The sequence below is a fragment of the Panulirus ornatus genome, chromosome 57 (genome assembly GCF_036320965.1).
Source record: "Panulirus ornatus isolate Po-2019 chromosome 57, ASM3632096v1, whole genome shotgun sequence".
Taxonomy (NCBI): domain Eukaryota; kingdom Metazoa; phylum Arthropoda; class Malacostraca; order Decapoda; family Palinuridae; genus Panulirus; species Panulirus ornatus.
The window spans coordinates 16985879-17007334 of NC_092280.1; the positions used below are offsets into that span (position 1 = coordinate 16985879).

Consider the following 21456-nt stretch of genomic DNA (forward strand, 5'->3'; position numbering starts at 1 on the left):
TAAGTTCAGATACTTTAACTTAACCTCTTTTCTTGTATCATTTCTCCATGTTTGTGCTGTCAATACCATTTCATATTGTTAACTACTCTATGCACCCTTACAACTCCATGCTATTATTTCTCATTCTTTCCAGAGTAATTCACCATCAGATGTCTTCAGGGTTTCTTTTTAAAACACTTGTATGCCAAATGATGGTGGCTCTACCCTTTGGATGACTGTTACCCATTAATCAACTTTGTTGACATGCCTAACTATTTTTGATCATCCTTGTTTCAACAAAGAGAGCCAGTAGTTTTTAACTGTGAAGAAAATTGATGTGGCACACTGGTATGATGCTTCTTTACAATAAATTCCTTTTACTAATTGGGGGAAGAGTTATCCATTAGAAGCTAATTCCATTACATTCTGAATTTTTCCAGGAAACATTATTAAATGAAATATTAAGAAGTATAATGGAAACCTTTCTTATTCCTTCAAGGCTGTAGATGTTTAAGGAGTAGCAGAGACTATTCATATTCTTAAGGAAATAGCTCCAGGGTCACCTGAATCACCTCTTGTTCAGGAATGGGGCTTATTAGAAATACTAGTTACTCTCCCCATGTTCATAATGTTTCAGATGTTAATCTGTAGTAAGGTCTTTCTTTTGTATCTCAGCACATGCAACACTGATAGCATTCTTCTCTGCCTTGATTTAATACAAAAAGACATGCCTTTGTACAATAAAAAACACCCACAGTTGTATGAGAACATGAGCCTGGGTTTGTGTGTGTGTAAAGGCATTAAAGATAATGTTGCATTATTGCATTATTGTTAATCAATGTAAAACTTTTATTATGTGTACAGAGCAAACATTGTATGTAAGTAAAATACAGAAAAAACATACTAGGGTGATATGTATATGTGTATATATGTGTGTATGGGCGTTTATGAACATATATGTGTGTATGAGTGGATGGGCCATTCTTCATCTGTTTCCTGGCACTCCCTTGCTGATACAGGAAACAGCAAATAAGTATGATAATAGTTATATTCATATATTATGATTACTGTGTTTTTGGCATGCATGTTCCACTTTTATTAAACTATATCTTAACTTAGATGTTGCAGACCTACCCTGTGTGGCTCTGATGATCACTCATTCAGAGGAGACAGATTCTAGTGTGCCCCAATTCACCATTTATGATTCCTATTCTACCTTTGGGTCTAGTCTTTTTATCTGAAAGTTTTTCTCTAAACTTTCCTTTTTCATGTGGGTATACTCTAGTGGAACAAACTGTATAGGAGTGAAATATAGATTGTGAAATTTCAAAGACCAGCAAGCTCTTTTTCTTGGTCTCTGCCCTGCCTTTCCTATTCTTTAAAGGAAATATACAAACTGTGATCACCTTAAGGTTGATGACCACATCATGTGAATAGATAAGTTTTTTGTAGTTAAGAGCCAGTGGGTTGATGATATCATTTCTTTGGCGGTCTCTGATTGATTGTGGGCAGGCCCTAAATGAGCAAGTGGGCACTTTCTAGTTGGAGTACAGTGACAGGTTGGGAAAGTCACTAGGAAATGGTCAGAGTCACCACTGTAAATATGAATAAAAGCAAGATTATTAGGATTAGCAGGATTGAGGGTCAGTTTAATATGGTGTGTGAGTTTGAATAGAGAAAACTTGGAGGAAATTAAGTGTTCTAGATACCTGGGAGTGGACATGGCAGCAAATGGAATTATGGAATTGGAAGTAAGTCATACAATGTGATGGGGGAAAAAGTTTTGAGAGAGCTAAAGACAGACAAATAGTTAAAAGTTCTTAACCCAGTATTCCTAGAGAATATCTCTCATTGCCTGTGGGACACCAACTCTGAGGGAAAAGGTTTTTCAAATTTCAAAACCTATATTTTTCATTTCTTTGTTTTATATTTCAGTAACTGATATTTATCAGAGGCTTCTTTTATGGACAGAAGTTTTCCTTTTTATTCTTTAAAACAATGTGCTTTTGTCCCTAATTTGTGGAATAAAACTACCTTGCTAGTTTGATGAAAAGATTTTCCTTCTTGGTGTGTATCTTTAGATCTTGATGTTTTGGAGTGAAACTTGAGGTCTGAAGATGTGATTGTATTGGTGCTAATATTTGAAGTTCTCTTTTTAATCATATAAAGGATTTCCATTTTCAGGTCTTAGTTTTGAAGACCTTCGTCGCAGCCAAAAATACATGTTTTGTTTTGTTTTTCACATTACAACAACCACTTACATACCAGTATCTTCCCCTGCAGGGTTCGGGAGCGTCGAAGCAGTGGATGTGGTTCCCCTTTGTCTTGGCGACGTAATGGATCCCAGCGTCGACGTCGAGGACACAGTAGCACCAGGTCATCCTTTCGTCGGGCACAGGTGGACCGTGAGAACCTTGTGCGCCATGATTCTGGCTCAGATGCAGATGGAGAGGAGGAGACAGCACTCAACAACAACATCACCTTAACTAATAACAATCTCAACAACCACCAGTCTTCGTAAGTCTTGGTACCTATAGCCTTTAGCTTGTAGATACTTCATTGATGCTTGCTAGGACATTCATATATTATTATCTGTATTTGCATGATACTATGACATTCTTATGGTCATCCGTATTTACGTAAAAGCTGCAGTTATTGAAAGGTAATAGGAAGATATTACCACATGCTTTTACTGTTTCGTAGTATATAAGAGACTATTTCAGGCTGATGAGCTTTGCATGCACGAAACAAAATAACACAGGCCTGCATGGGTTTCAGAGTCACTTGTCATTATAAAGATAGCATGTGCACAGTGTTAATGTACTTCATACTATACTAAAGATCCCTTCATTTGCAACACATTTCACTTTTTTTCAGAAAAATGTTTGTCTTACAATCCAGGGAGACTTGGCTGAATGCCTGCATACCAACAGAGAAAAAAGATAGTTCCTTCTAGTCAGCTTGTTTAAAGACCCAGTTTAGTCCAGACCAGTCACAGAGAGTCAGATCATGTAGCCACTTAGCTTTAAGTTAGGGAAGGAATAAGTCTTCTTTGATAAACATTTATTGGGAAAATTTGTAACCCAAGTGAACTAAGTTGATTGTGCAACATTCAGAAACTGAATATTTGCTTACGCAGAACATTCAGAAACTGAATATTTGCTTATGCACAACATTCAGAACTGAATATTTGCTTATCCTAGGAATATATATCCCTTATAGTGGATGATGGTTTCCTTAAAGTATAACATATTAGCTTTCTAACTTCTGTGTAGCATTGATTCTAGGGCTTAAGGATATCTCTGTTTCCACATGTATACAAGATTATTGTAGGCTCTCCAGAAGAATAACATCCCTTTCAAACCTATGGGTAAGGTAAAATCTCACATGGCAATACATAATCAGGTGCCACCAGTGTGTTATTTAAGTTTTAAAGTGAGATTAGTTGTTTATTTGTTTATTTTTTTGTTGAAAATATCATGTAGAATATGAAAACATTCAGATATGCAAACAGACATCACATAGTTTTTTCATACTTGATTGCTGTTTCCCATGTCAGCAAGTTAGCACCAGGAACAGATGATGAAAGAAAACATCCATTCACATCCATTCTCTAGCTGTCGTGTAATGCACAGAAAATGCAGCTCCCATCCACAACCAGGCTTTACAGAACTTTCTATGGTTTACCCTAGATGCGTATTATACCCTGATTTAATCCATTGACAGCATGTTGACCCCAGCATACCATATCATTGCAGTTCACTGTATCTAGTGCATGCCTTTCACCCTTCTGCATGTTCAGGCCATTATTGCTTGAAATCTTTTTCATTCCATCCATCCATCTCCAGTTTGGTTACCCTGTTCTCCTTGATCTCTCCACTTCTGAAATGTATATCCTCTTTGTCAAGCTCCCCTCACTTATTCTCTCCATATGTTCAAGCCGTTTAGCACACCCTCTTCAGCTCTCTCAGCCATACTATTTTAATTGCCACACATCTCTCTTACCATTTCATGAATTACCCAATCAAGCCATCTCAGACCTTATATTATACTCAAACATTTCATTTCCAACACATCCACCCTCCTCCACACAGCCTTATATGTAGCCCACACCTTGCATCCATATAATATTGTTGGAACTACTGTTCCCTCAAACACACCCAGTTTTGCCCTCCCAGATAACATTCTCTTTCCACACATTCTTCAGCTCTCTCAGAACTTTTTCCCCCATCACATTGTATGACTTACTTCCAATTCCATAGTTCCATTTGCTGCCATGTCCACTCCCAGGTATCTAGAACATTTAATTTCCTCCAAGTTTTCTCTATTCAAACTCACACACCAAATTAAACTGACCCTCAATCCTGCTCATCCTAATAATCTTGCTTTTATTCATATTTACAGTGGTGACTCTGACCATTTCCCAGTTCTTGTTGGGGAGAGGATCAGGGAGAAGTGAAGGTATGGTGTAAGGGAGAATAGCGGGGTAAAAGTGTTGGCAAGCAAGAAACTGAATCAGAAGGAATGCAAGGAGGAGTATGGAAGGAGGGTCACTGAAAGGTTTGATAGAAGTACAGTAATTATAGGAATGCAGTCATGTGTGAATGAGGTGTTAGAATTAAAAAAAAAAAAAAAAAAAAGACTATTAGAGGTAGAGTTTGTAGCTGGATACAAGGTATTGAGATGTAGGAATAAAGAGGGGAGAGTATGGTGGACATTAGATATTAGAAATGCTGTGGAAGATAAGAAAAAGGCATGTGGTAGATTGCTCGAAAGGAATGTGCCTATGAAAGTTTAGCAAAGGAGGAGGGAAGAATATAAGATGTATAATTGAAATGATAAGAAGCTGATAGAAAAAAGCAATGAAAGATTATGTGAAGATTTTGGAAGAGTGAAAAGTTTTTGAAATAAGAAATTGTCCTGGAAGGAGGTGAAAAAGGAAAGAGGTGGATGTAAGAGTGGAAACGTTAATGTGAAAGGTATGGAAGGGGAGTTGCTGAATCAAAAGTAGGAAGTGAAAGGAAGATGGAAAGAGTATTTTGAAGAATTAATGAATATAAGAGGTGAGGTAGACGTTGCTACTACATGCATGGGTGTGGGAGGATGGAAGTAAGAGGATATAAATGCAAAGGCTTATAATTAAAAGAAAGGTAAAAAGGCTGAAGGTAGGAAATGCTCCTGGAGTGGATGGGATTACAGGTTGTACCTCTTTAATTCAGCAACATTGGGACCTGGCCATTGCTGGACCAGAAAACAGAAATTGACTCCAAGTCAAACATACACTCCGATCTCATAGTAGTCACATAAAATCTTTCCAGAAGTGCCTTTATCTAATATTATCAGTAACTCAACCTTTCCAAGCATAGACAATGATTTATACTTATGCTTACTAGCACTAGCACCTAATCACAGCCTTTAAGTTTTTAAGCCAGATTTATGATGTAGATGGTGAACAGTTATCTGAAAGATGTAGGGATAGGACAACCAGAGGACATGATATGAAATTAGAAACTTGTTTTAAAAGATAAGGAATTATTTTAAGTGTTAAAGTGGTGGATGAATAGACAAAACAAAAAGAGAATGTGGTAAATATGGACAGCATACAGAAATTAAGAGGTTTTAAGATAGTAGGGAATATTCAAGAGATGAAGCCCCATGAGTGTAAAACTCTTTCCCTGTATATAACAGGTAGGTAATTACACAGCTTTAGGATTTTCTGCTATACATTTGCTTCTGCTACATTCTTGCTTGAACACCCTTGTGTTTTTCCTTTTCATGTTTGAACTGTTATATTTTGATTGTCTCTGTGATAATCATCAAATGGAGTACTCACCTTTTCTAGCTTCTCCAAAATGATATACAGTATTTGAAACTGAGACCATTTGTCTTTTGCACTGCCAACAGTCCCAAGAAGTTATCCTTAATTACCTGTATATTCTCAGAAGTGGTAGAGGATGTGTGGATCAGGTGTTTGCTTTGAAGAATGTATGTGAGAAATACTTAGAAAAGCAAATGGATTTGTATGTAGCATTTATGGATCTGGAGAAGGCATATGATAGAGTTGATAGAGATGCTCTGTGGAAGGTATTAAGAATATATGGTGTGGGAGGCAAGTTGTTAGATTCATGTGAGAAACTGCAGAAGCTGGTGACTGAGTTTGGTAAAGTGTGTGAAAGAAGAAAGTTAAGAGTAAATGTGAATAAGAGCAAGGTTATTAGGTACAGTAGGGTTGAGGGTCAAATCAATTGGGAGGTAAGTTTGAATGGAGAAAAACTGGAGGAAGTGAAGTGTTTTAGATATCTTGGAGTGGATTTGGCAGCGGATGGATCCATGGAAGCGAAAGTGAATCATAGGGTGGGGGAGGGGGCGAAAATTCTGGGAGCCTTGAAGAATGTGTGGAAGTCGAGAACATTATCTCGGAAAGCAAAAATGGGTATATTTGAAGGAATAGTGGTTCCAACAATGTTATATGGTTGTGATGCATGGGCTATGGATAAAGTTGTGGGCAGGAGGGTGGATGTGCTGGAAATGAGATGTTTGAGGACAATATGTGGTGTGAGGTGGTTTGATCGAGTAAGTAATGTAAGGGTAACAGAGATGTGTGGTAATAAAAAGAGTGTGGTGGAGAGAGCAGAATAGGGTGTTTTGAAATGGTTTGATCACGGAGAGAATGAGTGAGGAAAGATTGACCAAGAGGATATATGTGTCAGAGGTGGAGGGAACAAGGAGAAGTGAGAGACCAAAGTGGAGGTGGAAAGATGGAGTGAAAAAGATTTTGAGTGATCGGGGCCTGAACATGCAGGAGGGTGAAAGGCGTGTAAGGAATAGAGTGAATTGGAACGATGTGGTATACCGGGGTCGACGTGCTGTCAATGGATTGAACCAGGGCATGTGAAGCATCTGGGGTAAACCATGGAAAGTTCTGTAGGGCCTGGATGTGGAAAGGGAGCTTTGGTTTCGGTGCATTATTACATGACAGCTAGAGACTGAGTGTGAACGAATGGGGCCTTTGTTGTCTTTTCCTAGCGCTACCTTGCACACATGAAGGGGGAGGGGGTTGTTATTCCATGTGTGGCGAGGTGGCGATAGGAATAGATAAAGGCAGACAGTATGAATTATGTACATGTGTTTATATGTATATGTCTGTGTGTGTATATATATGTATACATTGAGATGTATAGGTATGTATATTTTAAGTGTGTGGACATATATGTATATACATGTGTATGTGGGTGGGTTGGGCCATTCTTTCGTCTGCTTCCTTGCGCTACTTCGCTAACGCGGGTGACAGCGACAAAACAAAATAAATAAATAAATATAATTCTCTAGTGATACTGTGCTTATTATTACTGACATCTATTCCTAATGACAAACATCTTGGGTGTAATCAAAGATAGCAGAGTAGTATTTGCTGTAGACTTTTATCTGTCATGATGGTTTCAAGCAAACTACTGTTGATTGAGTTATTTAGATGTTTTTCCTGATTTAGTGAGCTTGAAACATGCCCTCTTTGACACATTCAGTGTTTCAATACTGGATCAAACTTGTTTAGAAATTCAATGTATTCAGGAATTTACCATTGTTTAGCATTTCTTTCAGGAAATAAATGTACTATGACAACCATCCATATCAGATTATCCTGCCAGTATTTTCTCTCAGCTTCAAACATAGACATCTCAGTTCAATCACTAGCTTATTTTTCCCACAGACATTTCATGCTCTTAACTTGAAATCACCTTGTATATTCAGGACCAGTTTCAGGTGTTTTGATCAATTTATTTATTTTCACTGTGTCTAAGATTCACTCTCTCATCAATTTGTAATGCTGTGTGGAAAACTGCATTAGAAGCATCATGTGAAATAGTTTATTACAATATATCTACCAGCTTCTCTTGATTATTTCCCATTCACTAATTTTCAATTCATTGAATGTTGCTGGAAACTTCTACTATATTTTCTTTTTGGAATGGAAAATTTGATCCAGTCTGAAGTGGACTTTGTGTGCTAGCTTTGTCCTTGGTGTCCTTAACAGTAAAGAGGGCCACTCAACTGGAGCAAGCAGTTTTGTTTTTTGTTTTGTGCATATTGTTGTAGGGTCATTTCATCTGTGGCAGCAGAAGCCTCTTGTTCCACTGAGAGTCTTCCATGAGTATCAGGTCATCCCTTACAGAAAAATGGTCTGGTTCCTCTGTGATCCCCTCAGATGCAGTAGGATCTATATTAGTGTCAGAGGGCCCTGATTCCTTTGTAGATCCTCTTTGTTGAACAAATTTTGGAATAGCATCTGTGGAACAAAATAATGATGACAAGGAAGAGCTAAGGATTGCTCATCCCTCTTAAAGGCTCAGGCTGGGTTGTAGGGATGTGCATGGATGGGTTCTGGATCTAGTGCATCATACAAAAATTAAGACAAGGAAGGAGCTGATGAGTTCCATTTCTTCATTTGTTCCTGGCATTACCCATCTAGTGCAGGAAATGGCAAACATTCATAAAAAGAAATATGTTAATGTCAAGAATATTTTCTAAACATTTTCATTGCAAGTTACTGAGAAATACATTGATCATTTTGATCAGTTAACAAAAACTAGATATTCAGTCATTATATGAATTATCTTGTAACATTATATTTTAAAGCGTTTGTATGTAGCAACTTTATCACAAGAAATCACAGGAACTTTTAGGTGAAAAATGATACTTTGAATGCAGCATTTGATTTGAGAGTAAAGCATGAGTGTAAGTTGGGAAGGAGGAGGGTTAGTGGCTCCAGGTAATTACCTATTGGTAATCATCTATTTGTACTGCACAGGGAAGGAGTTTTCCACTCATGTGGCCTCATCTCTTGAGCATTCTAAACTTTTATAAAACTTTTTGAATTGTATTTATGTTTATCTTATTATACTTTGTCACTGTCTCCCATGTTAGCGAGGTAGCTCAAGGAAACAGATGAAAGAATGGCCCACACCACCCACATACACATGCATATACATACACGTCCACACACACACACATATACATACCTATACACTTTCCATGGTTTGCCCCAGATGCTTCACATGCCCTGATTCAATCCACTGACAGCACGTCAACCCCGGTATACCACATCGATCCAATTCACGCTATTCCTTGCCCTCCTTTCACCCTCCTGCATGTTCAGGCCCCGATCACACAAATCTTTTTCACTCCATCTTTCCACCTCCAATTTGGTCTCCCACTTCTCCTCGTTCCCTCCACCTCCGACACATATATCTTCTTGGTCAATCTTTCCTCACTCATTCTCTCCATGTGCCCAAACCATTTCAAAACACCCTCTTCTGCTCTCTCAACCACGCTCTTTTTATTTCCACACATCTCTCTTACCCTTACGTTACTTACTCGATCAAACCACCTCACCCCACACATTGTCCTCAAACATCTCATTTCCAGCACATCCACCCTCCTGCGCACAACTCTATCCATAGCCCACGCCTCGCAACCATACAACATTGTTGGAACCACTATTCCTTCAAACATACCCATTTTTGCTTTCCGAGATAATGTTCTCGACTTCCACACATTCTTCAAGGCTCCCAGGATTTTCGGCCCCTCCCCCACCCTATGATCCACTTCCACTTCCATGGTTCCATCCGCTACCAAATCCACTCCCAAATATCTAAAACACTTCACTTCCTCCAGTTTTTCTCCATTCAAACTTACCTCCCAGTTGACTTGTCCCTCAACCCTACTGTGCCTAATAACCTTGCCCTTATTAACATTTACTCTTTTTTCTTCTTAAGAGGGCAAATTAGAGTTGGGGTGAGGGAGTATCATTGAATTTTAGGGAGAATAAAAAGATTTTTGGAAGAGTGAAAAGTTTTTATCGAGGATGTAAGGCATGTGTACGTGTAGGAAGAGAGGAAAGTGATTTGGATCTCAGTGAATGTTGGTTTACTTCAGGGGTGTGTGATGTCTCCATGGTTGTTTAATTTGTTTATGGATGGATTTGTTAGGCAGGTAAATGCAAGAGTTTTGGAGAGAGGGGCAAGTATGCAGTCTGTTGTGGATGAGAGGGCTTGGGAAGTGAGTCAGTTGTTGTTCGCTGATGATACAGCGCTGGTGGCTGATTTGGGTGAGAAGCTTCAGAAGCTGGTGACTGAGTTTTATAAAGTGTGTGAAAGAAGAAAGCTAAGAGTAAATGTGAATAAGAGCAAGGTTATTAGGTACAGTAAGGTTGAGGGACAAGTCAATTGGGAGGTAAGTTTGAACGGAGAAAAACTGGAGGAAGTGAAGTGTTTTAGATATCTTGGAGTGGATTTGGCAGCGGATGGATCCATGGAAGCGAAAGTGAATCATAGGGTGGGGAGGGGCGAAAATTCTGGGAGCCTTGAAGAATGTGTGGAAGTCGAGAACATTATTTCGGAAAGCAAAAATGGGTATGTTTGAAGGAATAGTGGTTCCAACAATGTTATATGGTTGCGAGGCGTGGGCTATGGATAGAGTTGTGTGCAGGAGGATGGATGTGCTGGAAATGAGATGTTTGAGGACAATATGTGGTGTGAGGTGGTTTGATCGAGTAAGTAATGAAAGGGTAAGAGAGATGTGTGGAAATAAAAAGAGCGTGGTTGAGAGAGCAGAAGAGGGTGTTTTGAAATGGTTTGATCACGGAGAGAATGAGTGAGGAAAGATTGACCAAGAGGATATATGTGTCAGAAGTGGAGGGAATGAGAAGTGGGAGACCAAATTGGAGGTGGCAGGATGGAGTGAAAAAGATTTTGAGTGATCGGGGCCTGAACATGCAGGAAAGTGAAAGGCATGCAATGGATAGAGTGAACTGGAACGATGTGGTATACCAGGGTCGATGTGCTGTCAATGGATTGAACCAGGGCATGTTAAGCATCTGGGGTTACCCATGGAATGTCTTGTGGGGCCTGGATGTGGAAAGGGAGCTGTGGTTTCGGTGCATTATACATGACAGTGAGAGACTGATTGTGATCGAATATGGCCTTTGTTGTCTTTTCCTAGCACTACCTTGCACGCGTGCAGGGGAGGGGGGGTGTCATTTCATGTGTGGCGGGGTGGCGACAGGAATGAATAAAGGCAGCAAGTATGAATTATGTACATGTGTTTATATGTATATGTCTGTGTGTGTATATATATGTGTACATTGAGATGTATAGGTATGTATATTTGCGTGTGTGGACGTGTGAATGTACATGTGTATGGGGGTGGGTTGGGCCATTTCTTTCATCTGTTTCCCTGCGCTACCTCGCAAATGCGGGAGATAGCGACAAAGCAAAATAATAATAATAAAAATATATATATATATATGTGGAAGGCGAGAACATTATCTTGGAAAGCAAAAAGGGTATGTTTAACGGAACAGTGGTTCCAACAATGTTATTTGGTTGCAAGGCATGGGCTATAGAGTTGTGCAGAGGAAGGTGGATGTGTTGGAAATGAGATGTTTGAGGACAATATGTGGTGTGAGGTGGTTTGATTGAATAAGAAATGAAAGGTAAGAGAGATGTGTGGTAATGAAAAGAGTGTGGTTGAGAGCAGAAGAGGGTGTTTTGAAATGGCATGGTCCCATGGGGAGAATGAGTGAGGAAAGATTGTTCATTCAGTTGCATTTATCCACTAATCTACTCTATAAAGGTATTTTTTTTACATCATTTTCACTGATTTTCTTGCTTAACTTCATGTTATGACCTCTGGTTGCTCTGTCTCTTCATCTCTTGAAGAACTGTTTATTGTATAGGTCATTGATATTCAAAAAGCTTAAAGGTTGCAGTTAGGTCACCCATCTTTCTTCTGTTTCCAAGGTGGGAAGATTTAAAGCCTCTAGCTTTCCCCTCTTACTCTGCTTAATTCTGATACTATTTGTGTTGACCTCTGGAGGTGTGGTGACCAATTTTAAGAAGCATTTTGAAGTTTTGGCTTTATGTAGGATATGAACAGCTTGCTAAATATTTCCTTATCCATGTACTTGAAAGGCGGATTTGTGTCTCAGGTGTGTGGTCACCATGTCTGCTTAATCTGCTAATGGATGGTGCTTATGGTTGGAAATAAATGCAAGAGTGTGTGCTGGGGATGGGGGAGCCTGAGAGGTAAGTTACTGCTTGTAGATGATGTGTCTTTGGTGGAAGAATTGAGGGAAACTGTGAAAGCTGGTGCTCAAGTTTAGGAGAGTGTATGAAGGAGGAAGTTGAGAGTTATTGTGCTGTAGTGGTTTGAACATATAAAGATAAGCACAGGGACTAAGGAAGAGGATATATCTGTCAGAAGTGGATGGAGCAAATGAAGGAGAATACCAAGCAAATGATTGAAGGATAGGGTGAAAGAGGCTTTGAGTTACTGCCAGAACAATCAAGAGAATAAGAGGGATACTCAAGATAGAGCTAATTGCAGTGATGTGATATACAAGGAGTGGCATGTTGTTAGTGGGCTGAGCCATGGTATATGAAGTGGGCACGAGAAAGCACAGAATTGTTTGCAGTGTTTGGCCATGGATAGGGGCTCTGATTTCATTTCATTATATATGACAGCTAGAGAGTGGATTTGAGTTAATATGCATATGACAGCTAGAGAGTGGATTTGAGTTAATAAGGATGTTCTTTGCTGTTGCTGGCACTACTTTACAAATGCAGGAAACCAAAAAAGTAATCAAAACTATATATATACTGGTATGATCTTTTCATATTAACTCAGTTTCTCACATAGGAGACAGACAGACAAACAAAACTCCAACCTGCACTTTCCATAACCCTGAATGGTCAACCACTTCCATTCAGAAAACATTAAATATAGTGAGTGTAACACAACACACACAAAATTTATTCTTCACACCATAAGCATTACCAAAAACTGTATAAACATACTGGATGGCCTTACAATTCTTACCAGCCTCAGCTTTTGAAAAGAAAGAATTTTGTAGCATTCTCTACAAACAGGTCATCCATTCCACCCAAAACTATGCTTCACCTGCCTAGTCATCCACCCTGTCAAATGCAAATAAAAAAAGACCCTCAAAACAATCACTAGTTGCTTATCACCCACAGATACTCAATACCTTCTCAAGGAATCAAAATACTGGTCTTTCAATACAGTATCACTTTACTTTTCTTGCCAAAAAAAATTTGCAGCAACACTTTGTCCCTCCTACCTAAACCACACCAAAACCAACTACCATCCCCCAGGCAGAGACAGAACTTACCAGTCTCACACCCCAGCAGTCTATACTCACAGATTACCCTTTCTCCAACAGACATGACTGACAAAACACTTGTATACAGAAATGTTTGATAAGCACCAAACAACCACTCTTCCAACCCTGATTCAAGTTCTACTTCACCAGACATACAACCATCAGAAACTACACTCCTCAAACATGTATGAGTGACACTTTATTGCCTGTATTTTGGAAACCACTCATCTTTGCAATGCTAGAAACTGACTCAAGGTTACTTTCATTCAGAAGACACTAAACATATAGTCATTAATTCCTAAAATTACCCCATGCAAACAGTACATATGACCTGGGAGATCACAGATATATATCTACGCTGGTGATTTAAGGGTTACTGTAGAGAGGAGAATTTTTTCCCATGTTTTTCTGGCATTGGAGGAGACCTCTGTAGACTATTAATGGCACCATAAATCATCATATGATGATGTCTGTAAGGATTAAGGAGGATTTCCTAAGAATAGCATTTGAGACAACATTGATATAATCATTGAGAAAATGTGGTGTTTATCTCCCCTGGAATAATGAATACTTGATAAAGAAGTCCTTGTGATGATAAACAGTTTCCACAAACCATTAACACAGACTTTGTCATATGACCAGTTTTGTTCTCTGCATTGTAAGTTTGATAATTAAGAGTCCAGTTAATTTTAGCCCATCAAACTTTTCTTTGAGACAATCTGTTTCTTATGTTTGATATCAATTAACCTATTCAGGAGTTAGACCAGTGGTAAGTTAGATACAGTTCTATGTAGTGACCTCTATGATGTTCTTTTATTTGCTTAGCATTAGGACCTAACCTAGCTTGGTAGATAAAGCTTTTAGAATATCCTTTATGCCAATAGTATGTTTGTTTTTATTACAGCTTTCCTAAATTGTAAGATAAACTGTCCCCCAAACAACTTCGTCAGTTTTTTAACTTGATATACACAGCCAGTTAAAATCCAGTCAAATCAGCTAGTTAAAATTCACTCACATCATGTTTGAGAAAATCTGTTGCGTACAAATGCACCATTGTTTTTTTCATACTTGTTTACCATTTCCCAGGTTAGTGAGGTAGTGCCAGGAACAGATGAAAAGAGGCCACATCCACTCACTCCCATTCTTTAGTTATCAAGTGTAATGTACGAATGCATGATATATGTATATAAACACTGCATGTGAATGTAAAATTTCTTTTTCCCCAAAGTGCAACGTTAGAACTTTGCACAGTTCACGGTTGTTGTGTATGAATTCTTAGGTGATTTGAGTATAAAATCAATAAAACATTGATAAAAAATGGTATGATAAGAGTATCCACTACAGTATTCATCTACATTTTAGAGATAACAAAAGTTACATTTGCCAGAATTGTAAGTGGGAAGTAGCAAATATCAAATTTTTTTCTAGTAAGTAAATCTGGCTGATCCTTTCACATTCAAGTCAGGATGGGGGTCAATTCTTTTATGAAGAGATAATTGCCACTACACCCTCCAGGTTGTTAGGGACTGACCACAGCCACTGTAATGGGTCCACCAGCAGCCATGTGCAGCTGGCCCCGCGCAGGTCTATCCTCACACAGCAGAACTCAATAGGGTCACCGCGAACTCTCAGCCCACAAAATTCAATCCGTTCCCGGGGATCGTCGCCTAGGTCTCGCCAGCCATCCATTCAAGGTCAGGTTAGTGTTTCCATCTCATGTCATCCCTTCATCTTACCTTACCTTATCTTCCTACCCCAGGACGCCAAGCTTATGGCAATGTAAAGGAAGCTAGCACCATCCACTGGTTGGGACTATAGGTCAGATAGTATTGTGGTGATATTTGTCTTTTGTAGGGTAATGGGAAGTAGGTGTTCAGTGACTTTGTTACAAAAGTTGGCATAAGGGGTTCTGTGATGAATTGATATTTGTCATATTGAGATATGGGAGGTATCAAGAATGCAGACAAGAAAGGACAAATTGCACATGTATGTAGAGTGTAGTTTTAGATGGGTATGTGTCAAGTGAAGAGGAACTTCATATTGGTTAGGAGGAATTTCTTCAGTATTTGTCAAGTCATTATGGTTTATGTTTGTTAGGGGAGGAGGAGATAAGCAAGTATTGTTGTTGAAGTGTGAAGCAGCAGTGAGCCATTTCTTTCTGCTTGAAGGTTGGTTATGAAGTGGTTTGGGTGGGATTGGTCTAGTTTTGTTGCAAAGGATCAAACATTTATATACCAAGCCTGTTATGGTGAAATTACTTTAGAGAATTTTTGTACAGGTGCTGAATGTCTTTGGTTGCTGAACAACTAAGTTTTGAAGGGAGATAGAAGAGGGCTGGGGAAAAAAATTGACCCCCTAGGGAATTCATAAAAAAGCTTGGAGATTTTGTAAGTGAGGCCTTGGTGAACAACTCTGGTTTGGTGGCTATTTCTGAAGTTGGCTAACCATTGTTTGTTATTTTTGTGGAGGATAATGTCAAGTATCTTTCTTGTTAGGGTATGTAGGGAGAGTGTTGCATGCTTTGTTGATGTGTATTTCCACTGGTGATGCACTGTGAGAGGGTAGTTGCAGCATATCGAACCATCCAGGATGTTTTGTGAGGTATGTGTACAGAGAATGGTATTGGGGTGATTGGGTCTAAGATCATGCTGAGTGAGAGTGGAATGTTTTCAACCAGTGGTGAATCAGATTTCAGAAGAGTGTGGATAGTGGTGATAGCAGTGATAGGGACATTTGGAAGAAGAGGGAGTTAGGTGGTTTGGAGGGTTTCAGGATGGGTAATATGTTTGCTTTTTTTCAAGTGTGTCAGTCTGTGTAGTCAAGAGTGTCTGTAATTGCTTCTACTGAATAATGTGATAAAATTTTGTGTGTGGAAGTTTGAATTATTTAGGCTTGTTACAGGGTCGAGCAGTAAGCATTGGTGGAAGTTAAGGGCAGATCAGTAGTTATGCCGAGGTGGATATTAACTACTTTTTTTATGATTGTCATGTCATCCTTTCACACTTGTAAATTTATGGTGTGACAGCAATCATTTTTCCTATATTTTGTTGAGGTTAAAAGGTTGAATGTGCATAATGTGTCTCTCCTTTAGCAGGTGCATATGTCAGTAAAATAGAATGTAAGAACCAAACTCAAAGTCTTTTCTGAACATAGTAATTAGTATTTTAATTGCATTATGAATAGTAAGTGACTGGTGTTGCTTTGGCTGCAGACTTCAGTGAGTGGATCAATTAGAGAGCTGGAATACAAACAAAATAACCTGAGCCGTGCTAAAGAAGCTGCAGCTGTCGCAGAGCAAGAAGAGGCACAGGAAGCCTGTGAGACAGAGGCAGAGGCAGTTAAGAAGTTGTGCTTTGTGTTTGAACCCAAGGGTTGCTTCAAAGAAAGACAAGATTATTCTCTCTATGTCTTCTCACCAGACAATCCGTATGTTATTGAGAAATTTTTTCTCAGATATCCTTAAGAAAATAAAATAATGATGATTCAACCTTTTTCATATTATGGATACTAGCTTCATTATTCATTACAACAGCCTTTCTGCAGATGATTGATTGGGCATATGATTTTCAGATTGGATGAGGTAACCACTTGAGAGTAGAGAGGATAAAATAGCTTAGATAGTAACACTTACTGATTTGATCAATTTCTTTTGTCTCCTCCATGAAATTGTAGAGTAATTTTTGTATCAGATTTCATTTTAGCACGCACATTACTTTTAACCAAAATTTATTTCTATTCTGAACTTTGAATATTATTGTTTCACATCCTGCACTGGCCTTGTTACTAAGAAATTAATTTACAACCTAAGATTGTTCTTCATAATATGATTTACTTCCTTGCAGGATTCGTCGCATCTGTCTTTTTCTAGTATCCAGACGATGGTTTGATTCAACTGTACTGTTCTTCATTGGCCTCAATTGTATATCACTCGCTATGGAGCGACCTAACATTCCTCCATACTCTGTTGAGCGAAGAATTCTTATGATCTTCAACTACATCTTCACAGTGGTGTTTGGAGTAGAGATGGTCATCAAGGTGTGTGTACATACTTTTCCTTAGCTAATCAATCTGTAAGTTATACGTCACAGCGTAGAGCGTAGTGCTTAAAATTCACACTGGCATATACATTTGAGTTGGATAAAAAACTTGACTAAACATTGTTGCTCCTCTTACTGTGTGTAGGACATATCATGTTTTTATCCATAACTCACAGATATCTTTTATCCCAACCATAGGGCATACCCCCACTTTGTACGGTGGGATATATTATAAACTGAAAACAGGGATCTGATTCTCAAATCAGATTTGTTGCTTAAGGATTAGAATATTAGGTACTTTTTGTGATAATGCTTATAGATGATTTACATCCACAGCATTTGTTTTTCAGAAGCACCCAAAATCTGAATGCTCATACATCTGATATTTCCACTAAAATGATAATTGTGCTTATGAAGTTTGAATATATTGTGGTTGTACTCTGCTTTTTTCAGAAATTTTGTTATATTTTTGTGTTTACCTTTGTTTTGCCGTTATAATAGCATTCAGCCAGTGTCCATCTTCAGTACTTAAAACTTTGTAATTACCAAATCATACCTTGGTCTATATTGTATGTATGTTACACAATAATTTTAATTAAAATGATCAATGATTGTATTGTAATATTCTATATAGTATATATAGACATCCGTAATATAAAAAAGTCCAAAATCTGAACAGTTTGATTCTAAGGAAATGGTATTTATATTTATTTATTTTGCTTTGTCGCTGTCTCCCGCGTTAGCGAGGTAGCGCAAGGAAACAGACAAAAGAATGGCCCAACCCACCCACATACACATGTATATACATACACGGCTACACACGCAAATATACATACCTATACATCTCAACCTATACATATATAAACACACACAGACATATACATATATACACATGTACATAATTCATACTGTCTGCCTTTATTCATTCCCATCGCCACCTCGCCACACATGAAATAACCACCCCCTCCCCCCTTATATGTGTGAGGTAGCGCTAGGAAAAGACAACAAAGGCCCCATTCGTTCACACTCAGTCTCTAGCTGTCATGTAATAATGCACCGAAACCACAGCTCCCTTTCCACATCCAGGCCCCACAGAACTTTCCATGGTTTACCCCAGACGCTTCACATGCCCTGGTTCAATCCATTGACAGCACATCGACCCCGGTATACCACATTATTCCAATTCACTCTATTCCTTGCATGCCTTTCACCCTCCTGCATGTTCAGGCCCCAATCACTCAAAATCTTTTTCACTCCATCTTTCCACCTCCAATTTGGTCATCCACTTCTCTTCGTTCCCTCCATCTCTGACACATATATCCTCTTGGTCAATCTTTCCTCACTCATTCTCTCCATGTGACCAAACCATTTCAAAACACCCTCTTCTGCTCTCTCAACCACACCCTTTTTGTTACCACACATCTCTCTTACCCTATCATTACTTACTCGATCAAACCACCTCACACCACATATTGTCCTCAAACATCTCATTTCCAGCACATCCACCCTTTTCTGCACAACTCTATCCATAGCCCACGCCTCGCAACCATACAACATTGTTGGAACTAGTATTCCTTCAAACATACCCATTTTTGCTTTCCAAGATAATGTTCTCGACTTCCATATATTCTTCAAGGCTCCCAGAAATTTTGCCCCCTCCCCCACCCTATGATTCACTTCCACTTCCATGGATCCATCCGCTGCCAAATCCACTTCCAGATATCTAAAACACTTCCCTTCCTCCAGTTTTTCTCCATTCAAACTTACCTCCCAATTGACTTGACCCTCAATCCTACTGTACCTAATAACCTTGCTCTTATTCACATTTACTCTCAACTTTCTTCTTTCACACACTTTACCAAACTCAGTCACCAGCTTCTGCAGTTTCTCACATGAATCAGCCACCAGCGCTGTATCACCAGCGAACAACAACTGACTCACTTCCCAAGCTCTCTCATCCACAACAGACTGCATGCTTGCCCCTCTTTCCAAAACTCATGCATTCACCTCCCTAACAACCCCATCCATAAATGAATTAAATAACCATGGAGACATCACACACCCCTGCCGCAAACCTACATTCACTGAGAACCAATCACTTTCCTCTCTTCCTACACGTACACATGTCTTATATCCTCGATAAAAACTTTTCACTACTTCTAACAACTTGGCTCCCACACCATATATTCTTAATACCTTCCACAGAGCATCTCTATCAACTCTATCATATGCCTTCTCCAGATCCATAAATGCTACATACAAATCCATTTGCTTTTCTAAGTATTTCTCACATACATTCTTCAAAGCAAACACCTGATCCACACATCCTCTACCACTTCTGAAACCACACTGCTCTTCCCCAATCTGATGCTCTGTACATGCCTTCACTCTCTCAATCAATACCCTCCCATATAATTTACCAGAAATACTCAACAAACTTATACCCCTGTAATTTGAGCACTCACTCTTATCCCCTTTGCCTTTGTACAATGGCACTATACAAGCATTCCGCCAATCCTCAGGCACCTCACCATGAATCATACATACATTAAATAACCTTACCAACCAGTTGACAATAGAGTCACCCCCTTTTTTAATAAATTCCACTGCAGTACCATCCAAACCCGCTGCCTTGCCGGCTTTCATCTTCTGCAATGCTTTTACTATCTCTTCTCTGTTTACCAAATCATTTTTCCTAACCCTCTCACTTTGCTTACCACCTCAACCAAAACACCCAATATCTGCCACTCTATCAACAAACACATTCAACAAACCTTCAAAATACTCACTCCATCTCCTTCTCACATCACCACTACTTATCACCTCCCCATTAGCCCCCTCCATTGAAGTTCCCATTTGTTCCTTTGTCTTACGCACTTTATTTACCTCCTTCCAAAACATCTTTTTATTCTCCCTAAAATTTAATGATACTCTCTCACCCCATCTCTCATTTGCCCTCTTTTTCACTTCTTGCACCTTTCTCTTGACCTCCTGCCTCTTTCTTTTATACATCTACCACTCATTTACATTATTCCCCTGTAAAAATTATCCAAATGCCTCTCTCTTCTCTTTCACTAATAATCTTACATCTTCATGCCACCACTCACCACCCTTTCTAATCAACCCACCTCCCACGCTTCTCATGCCACAAGCATCTTTTGCGCAAGCCATCACTGCTTCCCTAAATACATCCCATTCCTCCCCCACTCCCCTTACCTTCTTTGTTCTCACCTTTTTCCATTCTGTACTCAGTCTCTCCTGGTACTTCCTCACACAAGTCTCCCTCCCAAGCTCACTTACTCTCACCATTCTCTTCACCCCAACATTCTCTCTTCTTTTCTGAAAACCTCTACAAATCTTCACCTTTGCCTCCACAAGATAATGATCAGACATCCCTCCAGTTGCACCTCTCAGCACATTAACATCCAAAAGTCTCTCTTTTGCGTGCCTATCAATTGACACATAATCCAATAAAGCTCTCTGGCCGTCTCTCTTACTTACATACGTGTACTTATGTATATCTCTCTTTTTAAACCAGGTACTCCCAATCACAAGTCCTTTTTCAGCATATAAATCTACAAGCTCTTCACCATTTCCATTTACAACACTGAACACCCCTTGTATACCAATTATTCCCTCCACTGCCACATTACTCACCTTTGCATTCAAATCATCCATCACTATAACCCGGTCTCGTGCATCAAAACGACTAACACACTCATTCAGCTGCTCCCAAAACACTTGCCTCTCATGATGTTTCTTCTCATGCCCAGGTGCATATGCACCAATAATCACCCATCTCTCTCCATCAACTTTCAGTTTTAACCATATCAATCTAGAGTTTACTTTCTTACACTGTATCACATACTCCCACAACTCCTGTTTCAGGAGTAGTGCTACTCCTTCCCTTGCTCTTGTCCTCTCACTAACCCCTGACTTTACTCCCAAGACATTCCCTAACCACTCTTCCCCTTTACCCTTGAGCTTTGTTTCACTCAGAGCCAAAACATCCAGGTTCCTTTCCTCAAACATACTGCCTATCTCTCCTTTTTTCTCATCTTGGTTACATCCACACACATTTAGACACCCCAATCTGAGCCTTCGAGGAGGATGAGGACTCCCCACGTGACTCCTTCTTCTGTTTCCCCTTTTAGAAAGTTAAAATACAAGGAAATGGTACTTGAGATATTTTAGCAATTGTGTTTCATTTTTATACAGCTCTATAGAAAAATGAAATAGGTACCTGTATGTTTTGAAAGC

At 39.2% G+C, this 21456-nt stretch overlaps 1 protein-coding gene across 1 annotated transcript in view; it reads left to right on the forward strand.

Annotated features, from left to right (window-relative positions):
* Positions 1–21456, forward strand: part of LOC139766186 (voltage-dependent T-type calcium channel subunit alpha-1G-like) — a 1124919-nt gene that overhangs the window by 716059 nt on the left and 387404 nt on the right. The window contains exons 17-20 of the mRNA XM_071694457.1: positions 2263–2496; positions 14675–14858; positions 16371–16585; positions 17002–17194. Of these exons, the coding sequence (XP_071550558.1) occupies positions 2263–2496; positions 14675–14858; positions 16371–16585; positions 17002–17194 (826 nt within the window). The remainder of the gene's footprint in view (positions 1–2262; positions 2497–14674; positions 14859–16370; positions 16586–17001; positions 17195–21456) is intronic.